The 27,891-nt window shown below is 42.6% G+C and overlaps 1 protein-coding gene across 4 annotated transcripts; it reads left to right on the forward strand.

The window, feature by feature from the left end:
* The first annotated feature begins 1,235 nt into the window (after positions 1-1,235).
* Positions 1,236-27,891, forward strand: usp7 (ubiquitin specific peptidase 7 (herpes virus-associated)). 4 transcript variants are annotated; one of them, XM_086183790.1, is made up of 31 exons: positions 1,236-2,237; positions 7,360-7,464; positions 7,676-7,874; positions 9,013-9,151; positions 9,464-9,552; positions 9,651-9,759; positions 10,027-10,157; positions 10,725-10,779; positions 10,859-10,939; positions 11,319-11,409; positions 12,211-12,293; positions 13,849-13,958; positions 14,620-14,797; positions 15,418-15,562; positions 15,738-15,868; positions 17,306-17,440; positions 18,050-18,151; positions 18,436-18,541; positions 19,696-19,788; positions 19,914-19,981; positions 20,226-20,326; positions 20,910-21,063; positions 21,872-21,939; positions 22,460-22,568; positions 23,559-23,636; positions 23,777-23,877; positions 24,644-24,743; positions 24,971-25,090; positions 25,173-25,244; positions 25,348-25,438; positions 26,865-27,891. In XM_086183790.1, exons 1-31 carry the CDS (start codon positions 2,150-2,152, stop codon positions 26,969-26,971), a joined length of 3,339 nt encoding a protein of 1,112 aa, XP_086039916.1. In that variant the 5' UTR covers positions 1,236-2,149; the 3' UTR covers positions 26,972-27,891. The 4 variants fall into 4 exon arrangements, with proteins under 4 accessions (XP_086039916.1, XP_086039918.1, XP_086039919.1 ...); XM_086183792.1 differs by having other exon boundaries at positions 22,466-22,568; XM_086183793.1 differs by having other exon boundaries at positions 14,620-14,776.

A 27,891-nucleotide genomic window follows, 5' to 3' on the forward strand; every position in this document is an offset into this window, starting at 1 on the left:
CACGTCCGTCACCAATCGTCACAGAAGAACCTCAATAAAGAGTGACTTTACTAAAGCTTGCAAGAGAGTGCGTTTTGCCATTAATAATATAATATAATATAATATAATATAATATAATATAATATAATATAATATAATATAATATAATATAATATAATATAATATAATATATGCTTCTATAAAATTGAACAGCCCCACATATGAGTAACCCGCTCCTTTTTGCTCTTAAAAAAAACAAACAAACGCATATTGCTCTCTAACGAATGATAAACAAAACTTTAAATGAGAAAAGGTAAACAGCACTGTTAACAGAAACGTGCGCTTTTGCGCTGCAAAGCCACTTATCGCTCTGTTTATAAGGGGATACATCATGTTTTTTCTTGTTGTGAATACAGAGACTTGAAGGTGTTCCGATACCTTAGCATCAGCACTATGATTGATAAATTGGCTCATTATAGATTCCAAAATTGCAAACGGTTTTGTAAACAATTACTTTATCTATAAGTAGGCAAAAAAGTTACAGCTGTCAAGTTAATATTATTTATTGAACACAGCGTTACATGTCACCAGGAAATATGAAATACGGAGAATTAGGTTTATATTCCGGAGGGGAAATATGTTTACTTAAGAACGCATTTTTAGAACATGACGTGAAAATACAAGATATATACATTAAGTGTAAAAAAAAGAAAAAAAAAGAAAAGTCCACGTAAAAGTGATATAGGCGAAATAAAGTATGGATAAATTGATCTCTACTATGAAGCATTCCTTTAAGCAGGATAAAACACGAAAATTTAATTAAAGCTATTTCAATACAGGAAAACCCTGAATTCATACGGTATTTTACTAATTAACATGCATTACACATTACTTATTTACTTAAGAACGTCTATAGATGTAGTGTTAATTGATGAGAAGTTGTAATTTCCCTGCATGGCTTTTGTTTTGGATGTACAGCGCAACAGAAGTAAAGCGCACGTTCATCTAGGACACAATTTATTTGACAAGCCGAGAGATTTAATATAAAATGACATTTATGCGGTAAAATAAAGTCATACTTTGACCAATGGTTGATGCTGTGATTGGGGGCCCTGTGCAACATATAAATATAGCTAGTTTCATAATTGTTAATGGTACTTGTGTTTTCATTTCACACGGCTGATCCCTATCATTTAGCAAGGATATGAACCGGGCCGGGGATGGGCCAGTGTTTGGATCTCCATGCGGATGTGACATTTCAGAGAAGAGCGCGACCGCCATTTTGAGATTTACCTCAGACTCAACACATCACAAACCACGGCAGGAACGGGTCGAGGGCTGCGCGGTTCAGTCTAACGTTGCATGACCGGGCACATTCCTCATAAGAAACAAGAGTTAACCGGGAATGCAACGAAGTACCGCGTTTAATCGTTTATCTCATTAGAGCGGTTTGGAGGAATTGGTTTATGTCAGGCCGTGGCAACTCTCGTCTCCGCGAACTTCCAAATTAACGCTTGTGCTATTCCGTATTGGAAACTGGTTTGAATGGATAGCTTTTTCCTCCGCTCTCCCCCAGCCGAGGGACAATCGGAGGAGCACACGGACTGGGGATATCGCAAGCAAAGTTGTTGAATGTGTGTCTATAGCAAATGAGCCTTTGTTTTCACTGTTGTTGTACCTTTATCGCCCGCTGGCTGCCTACTGTCAGGTAGCTTATTGCTAGCTATAACCGGGTATTTGTTCCTCCTGGTGCAGGTCGTGCTGTGAGTTGTCTCATTGCCCCACATTTCCCGGTGTAAAGCCGGATTGAATTAGCTAGTTTCAGCGGGCCTCCTTATTGGAGCCCCGGCCCATCCATCCCACCCCGCGACTCGCACCCACTAAAGGCGCCGAGATTGGGCGAATAGCGAGCAAATACGTCCGCGTTTCTCTACCCGCTCCCCCGCCGACCTCCCCTCCTCATTCCCCGGCGCTGACAGCGGACAAGGCCGAGGTTGCAACAGAGCAGGCCCGGCCGCCAAGGCTCGACCTGTCCACCCCACCTCCGCATCCTACCACACCTAACCAGCAGTCCAGAACCCGGTTCCCCACCGAACCGGCCCTGGACAAGGTCGACGGTAACAAAGATAGCAGGGAGCACCGCATCAATACTACAATAACAACTGCCAACATGAACCACCACCATCACCACACGCAGCAGCAGCAACAGAAAGCCGGCGAGCAGCAGCTCAGTGAACCAGAGGACATGGAGATGGAAGGCAAGTACCGACCAATGGACATTTTTACAGTATTTTATGTCATAACTTAATAGCTGCGTGAGATATGGGACAAGTTGTATTTCTGCAAGCTGAGCTCAACTCTACAGTAAACATGCAGGCCCGAGGCCAGCCAGGATAGCCGGCTGCTTTTTTGCTGATTGCGCGTCCGTTGCAGCATAGTTCTGTGGAGCTGACCTCATTTTGCGTTATAAGCTGGCTAGCTTGTATTTCTGTTGGCTTACACCCCCCCCCCCCCATTTGCTTGTAAATGCACCAGACAAGCTGTTCATATTGACTGTTAGCTACACAAATCATTCATTCCGGGCCAGACACACTTTTTCTATATATACTGTCCAGTTTTTGTGCGCGTTCGTCTGCTTTAACAAGTTATCTGATGCAGTTGTCAAGGTACTAGGGGACCTATGCAATCGCAGGATTCTGCTCCGTAGATGATCAATAGCCACGAGAAATGTTTGTAAACAGTGTGGTTGTTCGCAGTAAACGATGGACTATCCGCTAGGTAAGATCATTAGCAACTTTTCACCATAGATAAAAGGTCGATTTTGACAGCTATTGACACCTGCGGGTACACTGAAATTTGGTTATCTCCCGTATGAATTAAGCACCACTTAACGTAACCGCAAGATTATAATATAGTCCGTTATTACCCTTTCGACTCAGCAACGTAGTGCCAGCCTATCATAGAGGTAGTGTGTTAGCATCGTGTTTGGTGGCTTGCGCTCGTTATGCGGCCCTGCCAGTACTGGCTAACGGTAACTTGCAGGGGAAACCTGTCAGTTTGGTCCCGAAAGCGTTAAGTCAGCAAAAAGACTTTAATTTTCGTTTGAATTAAGTACGTTGGGAAAATGGTCTATTTATGTTTGATTTAAAACGTAACGTTGATGGACAATGCTAGCGGGACAGCTAATCGTAAGCTAGACAATTAGCTCTTGGGCCCGCTTGGTTACGTTAATTTGTTGGCTAGCATGTCAGTTAGCATACTAGCTAACGTTGATGCTCACGGAGGGGGTGTGTGGTGTTCCAAAATGGTGGCTTGTATTTTGCAACGTTCTCTTTGGTGATAGCTGTAAAGCAAGGCCTTGGATTTTACATCAAATAAAACATTTATATTGTAAGCTCTAGTCACGTGCTTGTTTTTTTTTTTAATTCCCACATGAATCCCAGCTTGTTAGCTGGTGCTCGTGATTTTGGCTAATGTTGGCTAATAATGGCCTGCAGCTGAATCGGTGGCTAGTGTTTGCTAGATAGCTAAGTAGCTAACGCAGATGCGTCAATCATGATTTGCCAAAATGACAGCGGTATAACATGTTTAGCTATTAGTGTGGGAATAAAGACAATCTTAAATGACTCGTGTTACTCGGGCTTTTGTGCGGTTGCTTTAATGTTGACAGTGAGTTATTTTAGACATGCGTGTGATGGCAAGTAACTGTAGTTGCCCCTGCAGTACGCAAGGCCTGCACAGGGGTAGCGCGGGGATTTGCTGCTTCATTGTATGGCCGACCAAACGGCATGGAGCTCGCCATTTTTAATGATCAGTGTTTTTGTTTGTCCGATTTGGAGTCGTAGCCACCACCTACTGACTTACTGCACGTGTTTCACTCATAGCACATCCGTCCGTTTTATATTTTAATTAAGTTTTTTTTCCCCCCTGATGTCAACTTAGACCGAGTACAGGCTTATGGGACCCCTCAGCATCACTGCGTCATTCAACCCTGGTGATTTTATTATCTGTTCATACGCACAAACTATCGTGTTATTTGCCAGTACACAAATTGCTTACGTCAATGATGTTCAGGAATACACAGTTAGAAATAATCTCAGGTGAAATTAGTTTTTCATGGTCATGACTTTTATTTGTCACATTTCTGGGAGGTGCATTTATACGGCTTTCTCACACCTGTTTTTTACTCTTAAAAAAAAAAGTGCATCCTAAAGGTTTGATCACCATTCAGTTTTACATTGACCCAAAAAGTTATGTGTTGCCACATGTCTGATCTGTCTTGCTGGCTTGGCAAAACATCAATACTAGAGAAAAATGCTTGAATTTGTTCGTTGTAAAGGTAACAGTCATGAGATTTAACAAGAAAAGTTAAATCATGTTGACATTGTAAGGTCCTTACACTATGAGGGTCCAGAGAGTTGCGGGGATTTTACTCAGTCATCGGCTCTGTTTGTGTCAGAATTACATCTGTACTGACACAGCAATGTGACTAGGATGATGTCAGACTCTTGTTGCCAGATGTCAGTCTGATGTTAAAGCTTCTAAAAAATAGAAAAAATAATGTAAATTGATCGAAAACCAGCCCTATACTTTTCACCCAAACCACATTTTTTGTGAAACCTATTTCTCAACTCAACACGATGAAAGATTAGCACAATTTAATTTGTCAAGTCCAACTTTTAAAAAAAAAAAAAGATTTCCTTCTCCAAGACATTTGTTATATAGGTGTTTTGTACCTTTTTTATTTCTCTGGAAAGAATTTTGAAAACTGATCTTAATCTGCGTCCAGTTACATTTCACTTTCTCATTGCTAAGTCACAGGAACCGGATCAACTGTGCTGTCTTAACCTTGTTGCTGCAGGTTAAACCCACATCTGGACTTAGTTTACTGTTTGCACAGTAGAACATTTTCTCATTGAATAAGGAAAGATTTGACCACTATTAGCTTGCTTACTTGCTTGAAAGGAAAGATTTGTTTTGCCTTTTTTTTGTGCTTTTTGATGGGACAATTTCTGTGGCTGTTCAATCATAGCTATTCAGATCAGTGCCTGTTGAAAAATTTGAATACAATTTGACGATTATTAATATTATCTGCATATCAGTGTAGCCTCCCCCTCATGACTCCTGAACAGTTTGAGTGACAGTGAGCTCTGTAAGCCTTTTTGGTGTTTTTGTTGGACTTGAAATCTTCATCCAGTGTGTGCAGATTTCAGTGACGGAACGGTGGGAGGGACAAGAAGTTGTCTTGGAGTTGACTGACAGAACCCATTAGCACTGTGTAATCCACTTTGGGAAACGAGGTCAGTTGGCTGGACGAGGAGGATTCGATCAGGAACGTTAACCTGGAAAGATGCACACAACCGACACTGTCAGCTCATAGGAAGATGAAAGACAAAGACACAGACATGTTTGCAGAGAAACAACATAATCACTCAGGAATACTTCTGCAGAGAGATTCCACTTGCTCCAGGAAGCATAAATGATTTTATACCCTTTCTCGGGATGTCAAGCACCCGTAAACCTAATCTCACCACACCTTTTGTGTAAAACTTTGTAATAAGTAGGAAACAAGGTGAGTGGTCTGAAACTCACAAGTGTGAAGGTGAATACAGTGAGACATAACACTCTTGTTATCCTCCAACTCTACCCTGATGTAAAAGTTGTGATGATGGGGAAAATGTGGGATAGACTAGAGATAAAAAATATTTTTGTTCCAATGTAATAAGTAATAAACCGCAAGAGATGTGGGAGGACTCGGGGTTGGTTTCAGACTCTGCAGCCTCCTTTGCAACTTCTTCCTCTCCTGATGGCACACAACCCCTGCTGATGGCTTTTCCTACTCAATGTGTGTACTTTCACCTTCAGAGATTATCGATCAATGTTATCACTCTGAGTTAGCCTGCTTGAAGTCATAATTATAATGCCAACAAGCATTTTTGTGTTTGGCCTACGTTCGTTTCAGTTGACTTGCATGAAGATTTTTCACAATTCAGTTGTATATTTATTTACTCGACTATATACTTATATACCATACATTTTTTATTTAATTTATAGCATTTTTTTTTTAACAGTTACATTGTTTATTTTCTGGTGGAATGCAATTTGTGTGTGATCATTAGAGCAGTGAGAGCATGATGAGTGAGTGGACACGTAGTGAAATTGAGATAATCAAAAAAATTAGCCTTAAACCACTCAATATTCTTTCTCTCTTTCTCTCTCTTCATAATTGTTTTTCATTGCAAAGTAAGAAACCTCAAGATTAAAGTCAGAAAGGTTTTGTGACGTCTCAAAACCCCCACGGCCCCTCGAACGTCACCATGCTCATCCAGTCGCTCTGGCTTCTCTGCAGCTGTAGACTGCGTGTGTGGACCATAGGACCCTGCATCATCAGGGGTCTTGGACAGCGTGCAGCTATCACTACTTGCATCAGAATTCTGGTTAATGCCACAGTTTCACCATTTCCAACCTTGTTGGTTCATCATCACAAAGCCACCTTTAAAGGAAACCTAAAACATTTTTTCTGCTAACAATTAGAAACGATGCTGTGGCCTTCAACATACTTGTTCTGGTTTGTGGGAAGAAAACAAGGCATGTGGAGTCTTCTGACTCAAAATGACAACTGCAGATATCTTTTGGCTCTTTCTTTCCTACTCAGTGCTGCTCTCCATACATGTCCATGCTTGATCTTCGGAGAACCTACACACAACAAATGCAACACCATGCAGTTTTATATGCTTTTCTAGCTGCACTTCTGGCACGTAAATTTCTGTAGGTCACGTTGATGCCATGAAGGGGATTAAACAAGTACTTAACACAATAACACACACAGCAGCATAGCTGATATCAAGTGTCATGTCTTCTTACTGGGGATGTAGAAGACTGTAACAAAGCAGAAATGTGGTTGTTTATAGCACAATACCTAATTTAATGTGTTGAACTGAAATAATCTTGAGTACATGAACGCAATTTTCCATAGCCGTAAGGTGCAGGAAAGCGTTCAAACACCAGTTTGACTATGTAGTGTGGTAACGAGAGATGGATTGTGTATTCGTTTTCTATAAATGGGTCCACAGTTGCAAGAAGGTAATCTTATCAGATTTCTGTCGAAAGCTTGAACAACCATTTATGGAAATGGCTTCGATCAGTTTTCTGCTCCTGGCTCGTGTCCAGTAAAGGGATTAAAATGAATACATAGAAAGTTTCTCTCCAACTACATCCCAGCTCTAGATGTCATATCTGATTGATCATGGTTGGAATGTTGTCATTTTCTGAATCCTGCTTGCAAAGCTTTACAAAGCCAGACTTCTGTCATATCTAATAAACCCATGATGGCACCTGCTGCCCACACCATCTCATCATATTGTTTCTCTCGTCGTACAGCTGGAGACACAGACGAACCTCCAAGAATCCCGGCCAACCCGGTGATCAATGGTAACGTGGCCATGGCAGACGGACACAACAATACAGAGGAGGACATGGAAGATGGTGAGGAGGGCGATCTCTGACGCAGACATCTCACTTGTTTCGGCAGTATTTGAGAGAATTTTGTATTTAATGACTTGGGTATATTGTCCTCATGAATGACTCAATTCAAGTGTGTCTGGACTTGTTGGTCTCAACTTGAAAAATAAGTTTCTCAAAATATGGCGTCAGTATTGTGACTGTTCTCGTTACCTCTTTCCCTGCCTCTCTTCAGACACCAGTTGGCGGTCAGAGGCCACTTTCCGGTTTGTGGTTGAACGCTTCAGCCGCCTGAGCGAGTCGGTGCTCAGCCCGTCCTGCTTTGTCCGGAACCTTCCATGGAAGATAATGGTGATGCCGCGCTTCTATCCCGACCGGCCACACCAGAAGAGCGTGGGCTTCTTCTTGCAGTGCAACGCAGAGTCCGACTCCACGTAGGTGTCTTGGTGGGACAAAGTGATTTGGATGGATTTCAAATCTTTAAGGGCACTGAGTTAATTAACCTACAACTAAAGCCTCATTAGGGGGCAAAATATTATAAATCTTTCATAAGTATTAAAAATGCTAAAAGATGAGTTGAGGGATTTTATGAAGCCTATATCTGATGTTGCTAGATGGCTGTCAGCGTACCCTGGAGGAAGTATAGATTAAAATAAAAATGGTCTGCGTCACACTATGTACAACACATGGTGATCAGAACAAGTGTTTTTTATACTGACTTATCTTCGAAAATGTAAGCAGCACGTTTTTTGGTTGAATTTGTTGAGGTGTATCAGATTTTAGAAGAGTGGTTTCAACTGCCATTTGGTTTTATTCCAGTCTGCGATTATTGAGTGGAAGCATATAATACATATCTTTTTGTGTCACTGGTCCTTTTGTTTAAAAAGTAACCTCACCATTTAAAATCAGACCGATATTTTCATTGATCTTTAAAAAAAAAAAGTGTTTTTTTTTTAAATGTTAACTTTTGGAAGGATTAATCATGTACTGTAAGCTGTTAAATTAAAAAGATCCATAATTTGAAAACTTGGTTGAATGCTGAACCACCACCTGTCGCTGGACCACCACCTGCCGCCCGACCGGAGAGCCACTCTGATTGGACGATACGAAAATACAAAATCTCTCAACTTTCATGAAACTTTATCTTTTCTTTCCCTCACTTATTTTATGCTTCTTGAGAATAGCTACCTTGTGCTACGTTATTGAACCGGTGAATCATGTCCCCATGCAGTCTTTGTTTAAAAAAAACATGACATTAATTAATTTCTTCATTCATTTCAGCATAAGACAATTAACCAAAACCAGCGGTGAACTCCCCACTGACCTGTTATCTAAAAGTGGATCCAAACTAGCATGCTAATTCTTCCATCGTGCCAGCATAATCTTCTAAATATGTCAATTCAATAATATATGTTGAAACATTAAATCCACAACTGGGTCCAGATCTTCATTTAATCAAATAGAGAAGAACAAAAAAAAGAACATTGAATAAAGAAATGATGTCAGCGTATTTGTCATTGTGGATTTGAAGTTGAAAACCCAAATCCTGTGTTGTGTTCTTGGGTGTTTCAGGTCATGGTCATGCCACGCGCAGGCCATGTTGAAGATCATCAACTACAAAGATGACGAGAAGTCCTTCAGCCGCAGGATCAGTCACCTCTTCTTCCACAAAGAGAACGATTGGGGTTTTTCCAACTTCATGTCCTGGAGTGTAAGTGCATAAGATAATAGAAAAATGATAGATAGAATTGATATGTTTAACAAATGAGGCCACCCTAGAAACAATGGCTGCAGCGTTTAGAGCCTATGAGAGTAGATGCTGTCAAACACCGAATTTTCATCTGTTTATTGATTGGGCGGGGCTAGGCTGTTTTATTTTTGTACTGCATTATGCTATTTGCTCATTGCATGTTTTGACCTCTGTGTTGGTCCTCTGTCACAGCTTGTAAAGGTGAAAATATAGATGGACGTTTTTATTTTTGCTGCACATTCTTTTGGATATGAACTGTTTTTCTGTCCACAGGATGTGACTGATCCAGAGAGGGGCTTCATCGATGATGACAAAGTCACGTTTGAAGTCTACGTCCAGGCAGATGCCCCACATGGAGTCGCGTGCGTAGCTTTTAATTTCCTCTCTGAGTTGGCTTTTCTGCCATTGTCCTGCATTGCAGATTCTCTGTGTTCCTAACATCTGCTTTGTGTGTAACCAGCTGGGACTCAAAGAAACACACAGGCTACGTTGGACTAAAGAACCAAGGAGCTACCTGCTACATGAATAGCCTGCTACAGACGCTCTTCTTCACCAACCAGCTACGTCGGGTACAGTCTTACCTCTTGTGTTTGAGCAAATATTCAAGGAGATCATGAAATACAGCTGACACATGTAAACCCTCTATGTGGGATGCGTGCTTTTGGTACAATTCATGATACTGAATAAACTGGTGCTAGTATTTACTGTCACCATGGCAGCATCACTGAAACTAGTCATTCTAAAAGTTGGGTTTGTGTTTGACGTTGAAAAGGAGTGACAAAATAGAAAAACAAATTCATTGCATCTCAAGAGCAACCTCACTCCTCTCTTTCCAGGCGGTGTACATGATGCCCACAGAAGGAGATGACTCGTCCAAGAGCGTCCCGCTGGCACTGCAGAGGGTTTTCTATGAACTGCAGCACAGCGACAAACCTGTCGGCACCAAGAAACTCACCAAGTCCTTTGGGTGATATATTTAAACTGAATAGTCTCTTTATCTGTCTACGATGACAGAGGGCTAGAACGAGAAGTCACATCAGTGTTTCATGGCATCCCCCCTCGCTGCTGTTGAAAATTCCAGTGTTGATTGCGGCGAAGAATGTGAGAGTTGGAACATAATTTTCTGCTTTTGAAAGGCATCAAAAAGATCGTTTTATACAGCTTTATTTGTATGCCGGGATTTTCACAAGAGTTAATTTGCAAACACCTTTGAAGATGGTGTCATCGTGGCTGTTGTTATTTGGCACTCTTCCACTAAGGATTTTTTTTTTTTTTTTTTTTAAGCGTGGTTGTCAAACGAAGTTCTTTTACCCTAGAGTTGGGCACTTATGATGGTTGACTGCTTTAATCTCAGCTACCACTGAGAGGGCTGGAGAATTTCTCGCTGACACTTAAATTAAATTTCTTAGTAGAATTAAAAACGTTTGGAGCAGCCACAAGTCTGAAGTGGTGACAGCAGGGACTGTCTGTCCTCATCTGTGCTCAATTCACTAACCTAAGCCTTGTTGTCCTTGTGTCTGTTTTCCTCCTTAAGGTGGGAAACGCTAGATAGCTTCATGCAACATGATGTACAGGAGCTGTGCAGAGTGGTGAGTCCCTTTATTCTGGTTTTGTGTGTTTGTGTGTGTGCGCTATATAATGACCCTGCTGTGCACAAATCTGTTTCAGCTCCTGGACAATGTAGAGAACAAAATGAAAGGCACTTGTGTTGAAGGAACCATCCCCAAACTCTTCAGAGGAAAGATGGTGGTACGTTTCCTCTCTCTCCTTCCTGCTCTTTGTGTCTGACTCGTCTTCATCTTTACCTGCCACTTTTCATGACTACTTCTTAAATAGGTCACTCTCCTTTTTTTTTTTTTTTAACAAAAAGAGAAGTAACTGCAATTTGTCAAAGGTTTTCCAGATTTTCATATTACACAGTTGATATCAAAGCAGCATCCGTCATGTAAACACCACTGTTGGTTTTCTTGACACAGTTGTAAAAAGAATAGTTGGACGTCAGCGATGTCAGCTCACATTGTTGTGTTGAACAAAGCTTTGTTAAAGAATAGGAGGTTTATATTTTGAAAAGTTTGAATCATACAGTTAGACCCGTGTGTGTGTGTGTGTGTGTGTGTTCACGCTCTAGTCATATATCCAGTGTAAGCATGTGGACTACCGTTCAGAGCGGATAGAGGATTACTACGACATCCAACTCAGCATAAAAGGAAAAAAGAACAGTGAGTATTAACATGAACAACTGGAGAGCTTTTTGCTGCTCTCTCGAATGACAAATTAGCTCATGTTGAATCAGATAAATGAGAAGTTCATTTATATTCAGCCTATGGGGACTTTCACACCTGTCACCTGAGTTTCCATCCGGTGTAGTTATCAGTTAGCTGAACTGACTTTAGTCTTAAACTCAGCAACGGGAAGTCACTCTCAGTGACGTGAACTCCGACAATTGCTCTTGTAGCTTCAGTTGCTTCATTACATTATGGACACACGTATGCATAAAGATATACTAGCTTGAAGGGGCCGCAACAATCAAAGGCTGCAGTGATTTGCTCCGATGTTATTAAGACTTTTATCCTTACTTTTTAAGGTTTATACAATTGATTGGGAGCAGAGCGCCTCCACCTACACACACCGCCCGTCCCTCCTCTCTGCAGCTGCAGCATCCATTTAAATTCCACAATGCACCGAGTATGGAACTCTTCCCATATCAAGTCCTTTATTTTAAGGCTTACCTGTTGTGAACCAGAGCTTGGTTCACTTGTAAACAGACAAAGACCCAGCACTGTGGAAGGATCAGTGTGTGAAAGGCCCCTGACTCCTGTCGATTATGATGTTTTGCTTTTTTTTTTGTACCCCTCAGGAGAAAAATGAATGTTTAAATTTTGTGCCCATACCTATTTTGACATGCTACAATGGACCAGTAGTACTACCCACATTTATCTAATCTTTGTGCCAGGTGTGGGTTCTTCTGTTTTTCATCTTGTTCTTTTGCAATCTCATCATTGTTCTCTGCTTTTTTCTAGTCTTTGAGTCATTCAAAGATTATGTTGCAACCGAACAGTTGGATGGAGACAACAAATACGATGCCGGAGAGCATGGCCTACAGGTGAGGCTTCGCACTGATTCCACCTACGTCTGCTGCACTTGTTTATTTTTGTTTGCTTTAGTTTCTCTATTTATTATATTTATTCACTGTGTCTCAATTGGCATATTAACCCACTTGGTATAAACACAGCCATTTAATGCTCTTCTGATGTTGACTAATAAGGCATCCCAGGCATGCAGGACCAAGATGAAAGGAAAAATAGATAAGGCCTTTCAAGATTTTTTTTTTTTTTTTTGTCTATCAATATATTGTCCTAGATATGATTTTGATTAATGAAATCATCATTTATTGTCATTTTAAGACTATAAACAACATAATATTGTAAAGCAGGTGCACACTGTCTCCCCCTTGTTCAGAAAACTGACTGGGGGATGGTTATGATTTAGATGAGCTCGTAGCTGAGACGGTCATAGGAACCAGGGTCATTTTGTCTCATTTCTCAGTTAACAGTGTAAACAGAACCTGTGTCCTCAGGGATCATATGAAAGCACGTTCTTGTACATCTGTACAGTTCCAGCTCGTTTAGCAAACTGAGCTTTGCCAAGCGTGTCTACGTTGCTGTAAACAGCCACTTGTAACTCCAGTAAGTTATCGTAAAATCCACATCAGACAAGTCCTGCCAGCTTGGACATCTCATTTCTCCATTTGTAACCTGTTGGAAACCCCAGTGACCTCTGTCGTGTTTGCAGAGCTTCTCCTTTCAGTTGTTTTCAGTCTGGTATCTAGAACGATGAAAAAAATAGCTTTCAGTGGATTTGAGATGACTGTAAGCAAGGTGCTAGCAAAAAAAGAGCTAGCAATACTAGTATACCGTAAGTGAAGTTGCAGGCTTTGCCTGAAGCAATGTGCTGCTACTGTTTTTACTGCTTGTTCGAACAATAAAGCCACACACCTCCAGTGTCTTAAGTAATGTTTTTCATCCTGGGGTGGTCGGGAAGTATTCGCTTGGTTCATCCAGGAGTGGAGAGGAGGCTTCATCTGAGGTTTTTCCGCTGGATACATGTTGTCTCCCCGTGCCCAAAGGGGATGGAGGCCCATGGCTGTGCAGAGAATGGACTGTTTTCAGTGCAAAAATGGATTAAATATCACAAAAGACAACTAATATCATTATTGGTAGACTGTGCAAACACTCCAAAAGGTCCCTGAAGTTCCAGGCTTGAGTACAAAGCGTCTGAGAGGGAGAGATTGACAAATTGGTGTAACAGTAAGCTTATGGGATCTTTCTTAAAGTATGACACTTGTGTGAAGTTAACATAAATAGAAGGGGCTGTGCCTCCATCCTCCCTCAGTGAATCAGGGATGCACAACAGGAGGACATGTGGAGCACCTCCTGTCTACATTATCTTTTTTCTTACTTAAAAAAATCACACACATACACTGTTATCAAGGTTAGAAAAATGAAAAATCATTTTCACTTATCACACGACGGGTTGATGAATTGTTTTTCACATCAGGCTTAAAAACAATATCTGGCAAGACTCGATAATATGGTTTTATTTTGGACGTAGGTGAGGTGAATGGGATGACCAGATGTCTGTTGATGTTTTAACTACAGGAAGCAGAGAAAGGTGTGAAGTTCCTGACGTTCCCTCCGATCCTTCACCTGCAGCTGATGAGGTTCATGTATGACCCACAGACTGACCAAAATATCAAGATCAATGACAGGTAGGACTAACACAGCAGGTGTCTTTGTCCCATGATCAACCTTTCATTGTGCTTGCACATGTTAAACACACACACTCGGAGACAAAAAGCTCTGATTTAAACTCCCTGCCACACAGTGCGTCAGTGGCTGGTGCTCATCATTTCAGAGGTGGCCTGCTATTATTATTATTCAACCTTTGTTAACGCGGACCCGTCTATTTCCAGAAACAGCACTTGAGCCTGCACTCACTGAACAGCATGCTTTGACCCCGTGCAACCAGGCAGAGAGAAATTGAGTCACTAAGAGTATTTCCTGTAGGCTGTATCGTTCTGTGTAAAGCTTTGTGGGCGCTAATGGTGTTTTAACAAGCCACTGGGATAATGTGACACTTGCTGAACACACACACACACACACACACACTCGCACATACAGCCGTCCAGAATAGCTACTTTCCTCTGACAAGCTGTGAGTCATCTTTGTGATGGTGCCAGCAGCACCTGGCCCCCCTAGGACTTTGTAGATGTGCGCGCACACGCATCTGGGGTGTGTTATATGTAATGGTCGGTGAACTTGCAACAATGTTTTATATCGCCATGTTGCTTCTTTCCTTAAATCTTCTTGCCCTCCCTTTGCCCCCATTCACAACCCTCATCTGTCTCCTTGTCATCTTTTTCTCGACAGGTTTGAGTTTCCAGATCAGCTACCTCTGGATGAATTTCTCCAGAAGCCAGACTCCAAGGACCCAGCCAACTACATCCTGCATGCTGTGCTGGTGCACAGTGGGGACAACCACGGCGGTCACTACGTCGTCTATCTTAACCCCAAAGGAGACGGCAAAGTGAGTGTCAAGGAACCAATCGTGAGAACAATTTTTTTTATACACCTTTTCACCAAAAATTCCATGGGTGTGTGTTTTGATGGGAATGATGGGATTGAGAAACACTCAAGATACTGAGAATTTTTGTCTGTTAGCTACAGGTGCTCAACCTCACTTCTTTCATTCGTCGTCACCATAAACAAGGGATGTCTGACAAATGTTCAGTCAATGACTGAATTTTAAAAAATATGGAAAATCTTCTGTTAATCTGTTTACCTTGTGGAGCAGATGGCTTCACTTGCTCAGTCAATACATGTGACAGAGTTAGCTGCAGGGGTATGGTGACCCCACCCTCAGCTACTCACGCTCGTCGCTCTCATACATTGATGTTGTTCATGACACTGCTGATGGAGAGGACGACTGGTTGAGCACCCAGCTGCAGTTCACGACTCATGCTCTTGTGTTGTACTGCTGTTGTGTTAGATTTGTCCAAACTGTTGGAATGGATGTTGGTTGAAAGCACACGACTAAATGACTTTACATAAATGGTTGTCTTAAGTGCTTTGTGGCTTTTCTTCTTTTTCCTTTCTGCTGTCATCTTCCTCTCTCCACCCCCCCATCCTTCGTTCTCTCTCTCTCTCTCTCTGTCTCTCTCTCTACAGTGGTGCAAGTTTGATGATGATGTGGTGTCACGGTGCACCAAGGAGGAGGCCATAGAGCACAACTACGGCGGGCATGACGACGACCTCTCAGTTCGCCACTGCACTAACGCTTACATGTTGGTCTACATCCGTGAGTCCAAGCTCAGTAAGTTGTGTCCCACTTCCTTCTGACTTCCTGTACAGATATTAAAAAAAAAAGAACAGGGAAATTGTCCCATAAATAGCCAATGTCAGTACAATGCTACAGAGTCCTGTCTCCAGAAAGCCTTGTAAACACAGACGTGTAACAACAAATCCTTTGACCTGTCGTGGTGTTGCAGGTGAGGTGCTGCAGCCCATGACTGATGTGGACATCCCGCAGCAGCTGGTGGAGCGTCTGCAGGAGGAGAAGAGGGTGGAGGCACAGAAGAGGAAGGAGCGTCAGGAAGCTCACCTCTACATGCAGGTCCAGGTAGGGAACCAAGACAATTGCTGCTAAGTGTTTTGGTGGCTGAAGTTTTATGTTTTTTTATGTTGTAAATGTGCTGATCTAGACGGCCAAATTAAATATGTTACAAGGATCTTCCAAGTCAGAATGGAAGGTATTATGATACTCGGAGGCATGAAGCTTCCCTCTATTTTGACTGAATTGGCTTGTTTCAGTTCAGACTGATGGTAAATATCATATAAATTCACTGTGATCCACGGACTTAAACGCACACACACAGACAAATTGAGTGCAACTCCTTGTTTAAAAGTAATGTGATCGTTCATAATGTCTTATTTGTTTTCATTTAATCCTGCTATGCATCACTTAATAACATACTAGCATCTATTTAATCAATAAAAGGTTTCCATCACCATATTCTCAATGGCACATGAGTTGTGTGTGTAAAAAAAAAAAAAAAAAAAAAAAATTAAAAAAAAGATTCTAGAAATTAAGCACGTCGATTCTTTGAGCAAACAATTTTAAGGATGTTTGATAACTCACAAATTGCAGCCGTGTGAATAGGTTTGATACTGGCCATCCACTGATGAAATGATATGATGTACATTTGACATAATCACTGGAAAGTACAAATGGAGCAGCCTGTCCTCAACACAAGTGAGCAAAATAATGTTCGGACATAGAAAATAAACGCATCTAAATCGATATTAATGCATCACAGACAGATTGTTCATTATTTGCTTGATGCATTGATATGGATTCCTTTTGACCCTCCTTTTTAGAAGAGTATGCCTTTTCAAATACGCATCATCGTATTATTTTAGTTCGTATGATGTCACACCCAACCCTTTATTTACTAGAACCTTCTGCATTCAAAAAAATAGTCGGCTATGTGTCCATAGTGCGACGAGCTGCAGATTGTAACATACAATATTTGTGTGGGGGAAATGACAAGGCCTGTTATTATGACATGCTGTCATTTATGCGTTGTGTTATTTTTATTAGAATTGCTTCACTCTTATTTTATGTGGGCTCAAGCATGGATGATGACTGGCAGCAAAACAGCAGACAAGCATTCAGGCACCGAGTTGCTGCAGGAGAGCTGGTGGTCACAGCGGGGTTGAAATGGCTAAAAGAGCAGAAGGTGATAATGAGGAAACAGTTTGTAAAAAGAGGTTTGCTGCTGTGACAGTGGCACAAGAGAGAAGGGTTAGGTACTCATTATACAGGATCATGTTGGGGGGTCGATGTGTGACGGCTCCAGTAGTCATTTAACCAACCTGGAACTGACTCTTCATCTGGACTCTGGTTGTGGACAAATAAGTGCCTAATTCTGTCTGTAACAGCTTTTGATGAGCAGAGAAGCTGCAGTCAGGATGTAGGAAGAAGTGTCTTTGTTTACTCTATCCATGTTTGACGGTCCATCACTAAGATTTCTTATCCTCTTCCTCTTTTGGGTAGATGGTGACCGAAGACCAGTTCTGTGGTCATCAGGGCAATGACATGTATGACGAGGAGAAGGTGAAGTACACGGTCTTCAAGGTCCTGAAGAGCTCCACGCTGCAGGAGTTTGTCCAGAATCTCTCACAGACCATGGTGAGAGACTCGGTGTGTGCGTGTTGTGTGTTTTCAGCAATTTGTTCGAAGTTAAAATACATCAACTTCCATATTTAATTCCATCTCTTAACTTTTAGCTTCAATTGCTGAAAAGATGAAAGAAATCTGAAAAGATTTTGGGGAAAATTCTGATTTGAACCCTTGAACTTAGTGTGTTGCTGATGTCAGAAACAACAAAGAAAAAGGAAACTGCTGGACCTTAAGAATCACAAGTACCTCTGCTTAGATTCAGTCGACACGATGCTTTCCTTCTCCAGACTCCAAACCTTCCACTAACCCCCTGAAACCTGTTCTAATCTTAACCCTAAAACCAGCTCTGAACCATCCATCTGCCCTGTGGAACGTGTCATAGCAAAGTAGAAATGTCTTCACCCCCCTCCTTCCTCCTCCTGTCTCCTTCCTGTTGATTAAGAGGAAATAATATATGAATTTTTCACACAATGCAAATTAAGGCTTCTCGAGTCTCCTGAATCTTTTCATTTTGTTTAGTTTTTGTCGACAGCATTGAATCCTGTTTGCTTTTTCATGCGTGAGTATTAAGAATTTAAAACAGTCCGATAGAAGCTCAAACCTGTCCATGTGCTGCAGGGCTTCCCACAGGACCAGATGAGGCTGTGGCCCATGCAAGCCCGTAGCAACGGCACCAAGCGACCTGCTATGTTAGACTACGAGGCTGACTGCAACAAGTCGGTAAGTCATCCCCTTCTTTGTTTTCTCACTGTTTGTGGGGAGTCACAGCAGGCAGCAGTACAGTTAAACTCCAGTGAACTTGATCAGCTGCACGTGGAGGACTTAAGAAATACTGCGTTTCATAGCACAGCGGTGCCACATTTTGTCTGTAGGTACAGTGAAATGCATCAGTGTCATGCTAATCTGACCACAAGTCTCTTGGAAAGTGTCAGTATTTCATTGTTTAACAAAGCTCGTAAATATTAGTGTGTATATTTTAGATTAATTCTTCGTGTTTGTTTCAGATGATTGACTTAAGTGACAATGAGAACCCCTGGACAATATTTCTGGAAACTGTGGATCCTGAGATGGCGGCCAGTGGGGCCACGTTACCCAAGTTTGACAAAGACCGTAAGTCAACACATTCACCCTCAAATCCAACTTGGTTTCTTCAGCGTTGAGCATTTCATTACCTTACGCTGTTAACTGCTGAAGAATCAGTCTCATGAAACATCAGCGAAGCAGCGTGACCTCCACCTAAGTTTGCGTTCTGTTTGTATTGACTGAGATTCCTTGTAACTTGAAATACTTGAATGACTGCTTCCATTGCTGGGCTGCTACACTCAGGATACCTGAACTAACATGATGTACAGTAATGGGAGCGTTGTCAGGTTGTTTAGAATGTAACTTTGAACAGAAGCACCTCTGCAGCAATAATGTAGTTTATCTGGAATGTTTATTGTTTTGCAAAAACTCCTGCGAAACTGCCAACCTGTATGCTTGTACCGTTGGTCACTAAACTAAACAAGAAGCAGGCGACTTAGACCCAAGTTTAAAAACAGGCAGCAGTGTCTCACCCTCTGATACACAAAAGAAGAGTAGAGCAATCGCAGCACATTCCTCCAAATTTCAAATTAAGACCAGAGTTGGGAAGATGGACAAATTTTAATGTTTAGTTCATAAAAGATGAGTTTTATTTCTCCTGCATAACATAAATAAATCAAGTCAAGAGGTTGTATATCGACAGCAGCATGAAATGGCAAGGAGGAGTGTTTCATCCCCATCGTTCCCCCAATTCATTCAAGACTGACTGGTTGTGTTATGGTGTTGCACCTTTGAGGCACGGTGCTTTCAAAGGACTGAGCTGGATGTGGAAAGTTGAAATTTTGAACTTACTTAATGCAAACCAATCTCTTGGGAAATAAAAGAAACATTAATACCAGTAGCCTAATGCCATGTAGCTTGCCAGCTAGCATGCTTATTCACATTGACAGCAGTGTAACGTTAAAACTGTTCATGACTATTGTCGCAGTCAAAGCCGCAACCATAATGAAAGCAGCAGATAATGACAGAAAGCAAATGAAGCAAACGCATGTACTTGGCACTGTAATAACCTAAAAAAATGACAGAATTGTTTGACGCAATGTCGGGGGGGGTTGTGTGTGTGTGTGTGTGTGTGTGTGTGTGTGTGTGAGAGAGAGAGATGACAGTGCAGCACGATGGTGGCACTCCCAAGGTTGGCAGGTCTGCTATGGTGTCTTAATTGTTTCCATCTTTCTTTTCAGATGATGTCATGTTGTTCTTGAAGATGTATGACCCCAAAACCAGAAGCTTAAATTATTGTGGACATATCTACACACCTATATCCTGCAAAATAAGTAAGCAGCAGCAACATCTAGCTATCTTAACACACCAGATGATATAGACAACCACGAATGGATCCGTGCTACACCTGGCTTTGAACTGACAGATGAAATGTTTCTCATCTTCTCTGTGTAACCAGGAGACCTGTTGCCGGTCATGTGTGAGAGAGCAGGGTTTCAGCAGGAAACTAGCCTTATCCTCTATGAGGTGATCTATTTATGATGCGCTGGCACACTCTGGTATCTCTTCCTGTCTCACCTGTTCCCCCTCCACTCACACCTTCACACTCTTCTAGCTGGCACGCAAGCGCTTCCTTGCAAACGTACCTTTTTGAGCTGTGCAGTGCAGCCTCTCTCTTTCTCTCACACTTTGCTTTAGTATGCTAATTTATTTTGAACCGAATAGTTTTCAGCAGCGAACTATAATTCCCATAATGCCTTGTGTGTCTCAGGAAGTAAAGCCCAATCTAACAGAGCGGATACAGGACTACGATGTCTCTCTGGACAAGGCCCTGGATGAGCTCATGGACGGGGACATCATTGTCTTCCAGAAGTAAGACTGGACTCTATATTTTGAATAACGGTGAATCCAAACTACCTATACCGGATGTATGCACTTGAGCTCCAGCACAATGTGTGTCAACAGTTTAAAGCTGTTTTGTTTGGTAGTTTAGAAGAAGCAGATGTTTGCAGTTTTTAGTGACTCAACCAACATTGGCAGCTGCACAGTTAAGCAGTTGTAGGTCAGGTACTCACTATGATCTTTCAATGATGTGATAATCAAAATGCATTTCATAGCTGGTCAAAAGATAAATGCTCCCAAGTTCTCTGCAGACAGAAACATGGAGGTAACGTTTCTCTGGAGTCTGAAAAGGAATGCAGAGTTCTTTCTGATGTTCTGTCATCCTCTGTTAGTTCATACTCCTTTATTTGTCTCCCGACGTGCCTCCTTTTATTACCACTCTCTTTCTCTCCTGTCTGTTACTCCTTCTGCTACATCACCCTCAATTTGCCCATCTTACGCCTGTCTCACTCCTCTTTTCCACACACCCCCACCACCACCGCCGCCTCTTGTCAAAACTGAGCATTCTGTTCCTCATTTTCTCCTTTTTTCCGGTTGTCCTCCCGTCGCACAGGGACGACCCAGAGAACGACAGCAGTGAGCTGCCTACGGCAAAGGACTACTTCCGGGATCTCTACCACAGAGTGGATGTCATCTTCTGTGACAAGACGATCCATAACGACCCCGGCTTTGTGGTCACACTCTCCAACCGCATGAACTATTTTCAGGTATGGCCTCTGCAGGTACTTCACTGGTTTATGTTTAGCTTTGTAGAACATGCAAGTTGCCAAGCAGCAGCAGCAACTGTCTTTGCTGCCGCAAGTGGTCAAAACATGGCACTGGTGCAATGAACACTGATATTTGTTGTGTTTTGTGTTCAAACATTGTTGATGATAACCAGTTTGACTGAGTGAATAACTGGTGGCCTGGGACAGGAACGAGGAAAAGCAGTAATAGTGTTATTCAGGACTAATAGTAGTAGAATTTTGCTAGTGTTCCGCTGCAGATCTATCACATTCTGACCTGTGGCTCTTGCAAAGTTTTTGGCCTCTGTCATTGAGGCGATTCCCCAAATTGGCCACATCAAATCTCTCTGTCTGCATCGGTGAATTCTTTTCTGACAGGATGGTTGGGTTGGTGGGTTCCCCCTGACCGCTGCCTATGACTGTTTGACGAATGAATTCAATTGATCCATCACCGCCAACTGTGGCAGCCACCATGACGTCTCAGAATCTGGCTGCTGGGACGGCTGTTCTCTCTCAGCTGTGGCCTCTCCGGGAGTAGAGGAGGGAGGGAAAAAATGACCAGGAGAATGATTGTGATTCCGTTTGTGATCGAAGTCAAAAATGATGTAGTCTTGAACAAGCGATGCTCCTGTTTTGAGATCTCTCTGATGGGAATGATTGTGCTTTTTGTACCATTTGAATGACAAAACTTATATAGACTCTGAATTTTTTGGGGGGGCCGTTTTCCATGAGATCTCCATGATAACCACAGAGATGAAGTCTTGACATGGGATGTTTCTCTCTTTATCAGGTGGCCAAGACTGTAGCGCAGAGGTTGAACACAGATCCCATGCTGTTACAGTTCTTCAAGTCACAGGGGTAGGAGGCTTGTGTCATTCTCACACACACACACACACACACACACAACTGAATTATTCTATTTAAAGAGAGCGTGATCTACAGTCTAGTGTTTTTCTTTGACATAATTTCAAGATTAATAAATGTCTTTTCAGTGTAACGTTGACTGACACACAATACAGAAGCAAACATAGCATGCATTTACATTATGTGCTCTCCTTGTTTAACTTTGTCGTGTGTGTGTTCGATTTGATGACTTGTCAGTAGAAATGTTGCGTAACCTGTCCCCCCCCACCTGTCTTTGTTGTTCCCCTCTTACTCCTCCCACTGTGGCTTCCTCCTCTCACCCTCCTCTAATCCTCCTCCCTGCCTCCGCACCTCTGAATTTTCTTGTCTTCTGCTCCGTGTCCCCTCTTTTTCTCCCCTTTGGTCCACTTGTCTCTCTCCTTCCCCCCTCTTTGATTTTCTCCTCCCACCATCCTCTTCCTCCTCCTCTTCCCCTTTGTCGTCCTCCCCCCCTGCCTGGTGGTGTGGTGGCCAGGTACAGGGACGGTCCAGGGAATCCTCTCAGACACAACTATGAGGGAACACTGAGGGACCTGCTGCAATTCTTTAAACCTCGGCAGCCCAAGAAACTCTACTATCAGCAGGTGGGAGTGGTTTGCAGCTCGTTGCGCCCACATTTGTCTGTTTATAGAATTACGAGTCCAACAGTGGCATCTTCACAGTCCCGCTGGTGGTTATGCTGCTCAGGTCTTGTTTATCTTTTTTATGCCACTCATCTTTTGGAAACCTCAGTGTATTTTCTTTAGTGCATTGATTTCGAAAATAATTTTGGAAATTGAGGTCTGATATATCAGGGATCTCACAAAGCTTTCAGCTCAGGACCCTAAAAAATGATGTTATCAAAGCCTCATGTCCCCCACTATCCCCCCAAGTGGGTGAAACTCACAAACACTGCCCATTTAAACAACCTTGCTTGTGTTTAGAAACAATTACAGGCTTTTTAATCATAATTCAATCTTTTTTTGTTGTTGTTTTTTAGAAAACTATTTTTGCTCATCCCCTTTTTAAGGAAAGTGGAAGTCTGCTTCATTTCAAAAGACAAACATCTATCACAGGGGTTTTCAAGTTAAGCACACAAGTGTTCCACTTTGACGACATAGCAAATATGTGTGTAACTGTTCTGACGCGACAGTAAAATGAGCCTCCAGCTGTGAGACAGTCTTACCATCGCAGTGTCAAAGATGTTTTGGACCGGCAACCTACCACCCGGTGACCTGAACTTCAGGTACCGACTGAACTGAGCTGACTGGGTATCGGTACGCCCCGTTTACTCAACCATGTTAAAGGTGATTAATGCAGATTAAAAGCACATGAATGGGCAGATAAGCCAGCTGGTGAGTGGAGGTGAGTTGAGCCACGCTGAACTAATAAAGTTCTGTTTTATCTACTCAGTAACATTATGTAGGCCAGCGCTTCCCGGCCTGTACTCCGCAGCCCATCTACTTGTGTCTCAGAACAGCTGAGGATGAACGTGGGGGATTACAGACGAATATAATCTTTGTCATTTCATCAGCTGAGTTCACACTGCACAGCAAAACTCAGATAATTTTTTTTCTCTCTTCATGCATCCGCAGTTAAAGATGAAGATAACAGACTTTGAGAACAGGAGGAGTTTTAAATCCATATGGCTGAACAGCCAGTTCAGAGAGGAGGTAAAACACACACACTTTTATCTGCCACATAATGTGCGACAGTCTCACACACACCTCTTCTTACTCCTTTTCTCCACAATGTAACACAAACACACACACAAAATGCTTTGTGTTATACAATGCAAATGTGCTGCTTGCAGGAGATCACCCTCTACCCTGACAAGCACGGCTGTGTTCGGGACCTGTTGGAAGAATGTAAAAAGGCAGTGGAGCTCTCTGAAAAAGGCTCGGAGAAGCTCAGGTATATCTTCTCGTCTGTGTGTGTGTGTGTGTGTGTTGGGGGGGCACGAGTGCAGTAGTGTAATGGGCACTATGAGGTTGACCAGTTTTTAAGATTCTCTCCTCATCAGGCTTGATTGCAGCTTCCTGGAGCTGTGGATCTTCTCTCACATGGGAATTTGCTATACAATGGAAATTCATTATGGAATACAAGCAGCTCACCTCCAAGTAGAAGTCTAGTAAACTGCACCATGCGGGGGTGGAATCCTGTTTTTTATTACTACTAGTTACTGCCTGTTCAGGCCCCCTGATAATCAGCCTGTCCTGTTTCTATTGTGGTCTGGACTTGCGTGTGGAGATATTTTGCAACAAGTTTGTCTAGTTAGCTAGTCTTATCTCGGTGGTTGAAGCTGCTCAAAATTATAAATCAAGTTCCTACCAATCAGAGTCGAGCCCTGAGTGACGTGTTTCACTGGTCCTGAAAGAGGCTCTGCAAGGTTTGTTCATGTTGTCGGAACAAAACAAAAGTCTGAGCGGTTCTGAAACAGCTCATGTTTGAAGAGCGCCGCAAGTGATTAAACAGCAGCCGCAGGCGCAGCCTGCCCCGGGTCACCTTTTAGAAACCTGCTGTCTACAATAACTGTTATATTTTTACATCATCCTCCAATTACATTCTCTCATCATGTTTATCCCTTGTTTAATGTGATTTTCTGCTCTGCAATCCGGTTGTCTTTGAAGAGCCGCTGTGGAGTATTAATCTCTGTCTCTCTCCTTCTCTCTCTCCCTAGGCTGTTAGAGATAGTAAGCTATAAAATCATCGGGGTTCACCAGGAGGACGAGCTGTTAGAATGTTTATCTCCGGCTGCCAGCCGCACCTTCAGAATAGAGGTGAGTGTGTGTGTGTGAGGTCTTCTGTGTGTGTATGGTGTTAAACAATCTTTCTTCCTCTAGTTACTCTTAAAAACATCCCAGTTGGACACTGAGTTTACAGGCAGTCATGGTATTTAAAATCATCTGCTTTTAACAGTGAACTAAACACCGAGCAACATGAGTTTCATGCCCTCACATGATGTAAGTGCTGTAGCGTCGTTAACTGACCTGCCTCCGTCTCTCAGGAGATTCCTTTGGACCAGGTGGACCTGGACAAGGACAGCGAACTGCTTATTCCTGTCGCTCATTTCCACAAGGAAGTCTTCGGCACGTTTGGGATCCCCTTCTTGCTCAAGATCAGACAGGTGTGTGTGTGTCTGTTGGCTGACTAAATGCTGTGTGTGTGTATGCGGTACCTCTGTTCTCACCTCTTCCACCCCCCCACAGGGTGAGTCATTTCGGGAAGTGATGAGGAGGATCCAGACTATGCTGGAAATCCAGGAGAAAGAATTTGAGAAGGTACAACCAGGAAAAAATCTCTTTTGATATTGAATATTTGAGTCTCAGAACATAAAATAACCAAACGCTGATGTCTGACCACGTTGCACGTGTGTGCTTTCAGTTCAAGTTTGCGATCGTGATGATGGGCCGGCATCAGTACATCACCGAAGACGAGTACGAGGTCAACCTGAAGGACTTTGAACCACAGCCAGGTACGTGCTCCTGCTGCTGCTGGGAGTCTCCATCATCTGACTTTGAAGTGCTGCATAACTTGTAGTTACTTACCGCCTTATATCCTGTCACTGGCATGAGCCTCTCTTGCTCATCATAGTCTTCTTGACTACAGGTGGAACCCTGGTGTATTGTTTGAGCATTTGTTTTTCAAAGCTTCATATTTGAGATAGTCTGGATACTTCATTCCACCAGAGTCAGACGAACTTTGTTTGCTCTTCATTTTGTGTGCAAACTTTCTGATAGAGTTCACACACACACACACACACACACACGCCTCTGTCCACATAGCCCGCACTCCTCTCACTCCCAGTGCTGTGTTTTTTTCATACTTTGACGTTCCACATATACTAAGATAAACACATCCAGCAGGTGTTGAGTTCCCATTACCAGTGCAGACTGCTGTTACGTTCATAAGTCAAATGCAGAGCAAATGCAACCGTCCACAGTTAGCTTAGAGGCTAACTCTCGCCGTCATCACTCGTTTACTGCGCCGTGTAAAGCCCCTTTCACACTGCACAGAAAAACGCGGGTCAACACGGGTTTTTCGGCACTCGGAAGGGGTTGACTCTGCATTTCAACCCGCGTCGACCAACCCACCAAGCGACCCAGGTGTTTAGTGACTGAAAAGGCAACCCGCGTCGTCTCAGGTTTCACGTGACCTTCCTGTCACATCCTGATTTGTCACTGTGCGCCTGTCAGGCTTCACCTGTAGCTTCTTCAGCTCCCTTCCAGACGAGCCAAAGACTCCATCCTCCTTCGCTGCATTCGCGCTCGGACATTTTCCAATCTGCGCCGAGTTTTGTATGCGAAAGAGGCAACATTGCAATGCACGCAACAACAATGCTAACGTTCGACTCAATGACGTCCATGTTGTCGTTTGTTTACCTCTCACTGTTCCGGCGCACGTTTACGTGTAATGATGACGTTGTCAGCGCAATGACGTACGAGAGAGAAAAACACAGGCACGCAGCCTCACAGACGGAGTTCAGACCCGGGTCTTCTGGAAGCTTGAATGCGCCCTAAAGCCAAAGACCCGCATTGACACACGTTTTTCAGTGTGAAAAGGGTATAAGATGTCGGAGCCCCACAGCTCAGTGGGGAGGTTGAGTGTCTGGGAACACTTTGCATTTGAGCAGTTGAATGAAGAAGTGTTGCGATATTCATCTGTCAATAAACGCCGTAGCATTCCCTCCATGTCGCCAGTGCTGATTGCAGAGCAGTGCATCACATCTTGATCCGTTCAGTCATCAAATTATGGTAGCAGGACATGAATGCACAGAGTTGGTGCTTTAAGAGCAGGCTGAAGCATCACAAGGACGGCCCCTTGATGATGTCACCGTCGCGCTTCCATCTCTGTTAATGGGTTCTCACCTGTGTGACACCTCTCTCTTGTCCATCCCACAGGAAACATGTCCCACCCGCGGCCCTGGCTAGGGTTGGATCATTTCAACAAAGCTCCAAAGAGAGGTCGCTACACCTACCTGGAGAAAGCAATCAAGATCCACAACTAAAGCAGCCCGTCCTTCCTCGTCGTCCTCCTCATCCTCTTTCTGCTCCGCCTCCCTCCCTCCCTACCTTCCTACCTACTTAACACACCATAACCACAGACTGTAACCAACCGTGTGCGTGTGTGTGTTTGTGTGTGAAAGACTGCGTGGGTGTGCGCGTGTGCTTGTATGTGTGTGTGTTCAACACTTTTAACACCCCGCCTGGGCACCTCTACAGCTCTACACCGGCACTACGTCTTCAGCGATACTGATCTTGCTGCAGCTGATGGATTTATTCTTCAACCACAAAATAAACTGCACCAACCACCTCCTAACTCTTTATTTTGCTTTTTCTTTTTCTTTTTTTTTGTTTTAAACATGTCCCTCTACATTCAAGTTTTTTTTTTTTTCTGGTTTCGCTTTACTGTCGACTGCCTGGTTTTTTGTTGCCTGTCTAGAAGTGGGAGACATGAAATTGGATTTTAATATTAAATATTGAGACGGGGAGAGTGTGATGCAGTATAATTGGATATATATATAGATATAGATCTATATCTAGATAGATATATATCTATATATAGATCTATCTATATATATAGATATATATAGATAGATATATAGATATCTATATATATATATATATATATCTAGATATAGATCTATCTATATATATATATATATATATATATATATAGATCGATATATATATAAAATCCACTAGACTTAGGTTTTTTTCCCACCTCACTTACCAGCCTTTTTTTCTCTCCATGTTTTGGGGGTTGTTTTTAAAGCTGTTTGAAGAGGAGTCGTGCTGCTGAGTTTGATGGAGGGTTGTGTGCGAGGACGAGAGGGATAAAGGCCACTTTTTGCAGAAGAATTTTTTCAAAACGACAAAAAAAAAACAAAACAGTTGGGAACTGGCATCCATCTATTTTTTTTTTTAA

This window comes from Aulostomus chinensis, chromosome 18, assembly GCF_037954235.1.
Source record: "Aulostomus chinensis isolate RoL2024-O1b breed Wild chromosome 18, RoL_Achi_v1.0, whole genome shotgun sequence".
NCBI lineage: Eukaryota > Metazoa > Chordata > Actinopteri > Syngnathiformes > Aulostomidae > Aulostomus > Aulostomus chinensis.

What these genes read in the sequence shown, in the direction of transcription:
- usp7 (XM_086183790.1), top strand. Translation starts at nt 2,150, where the DNA reads ATGAACCACCACCATCACCACACGCAGCAGCAGCAACAGAAAGCCGGC. An exon ending in TCTTCAGAGGAAAGATGGTG is followed by an intron (nt 10,940 to 11,318) that starts GTACGTTTCCTC and finishes TTCACGCTCTAG; the next exon opens with TCATATATCCAGTGTAAGCA. An exon ending in CTAGCCTTATCCTCTATGAG is followed by an intron (nt 19,982 to 20,225) that starts GTGATCTATTTA and finishes TGTGTGTCTCAG; the next exon opens with GAAGTAAAGCCCAATCTAAC.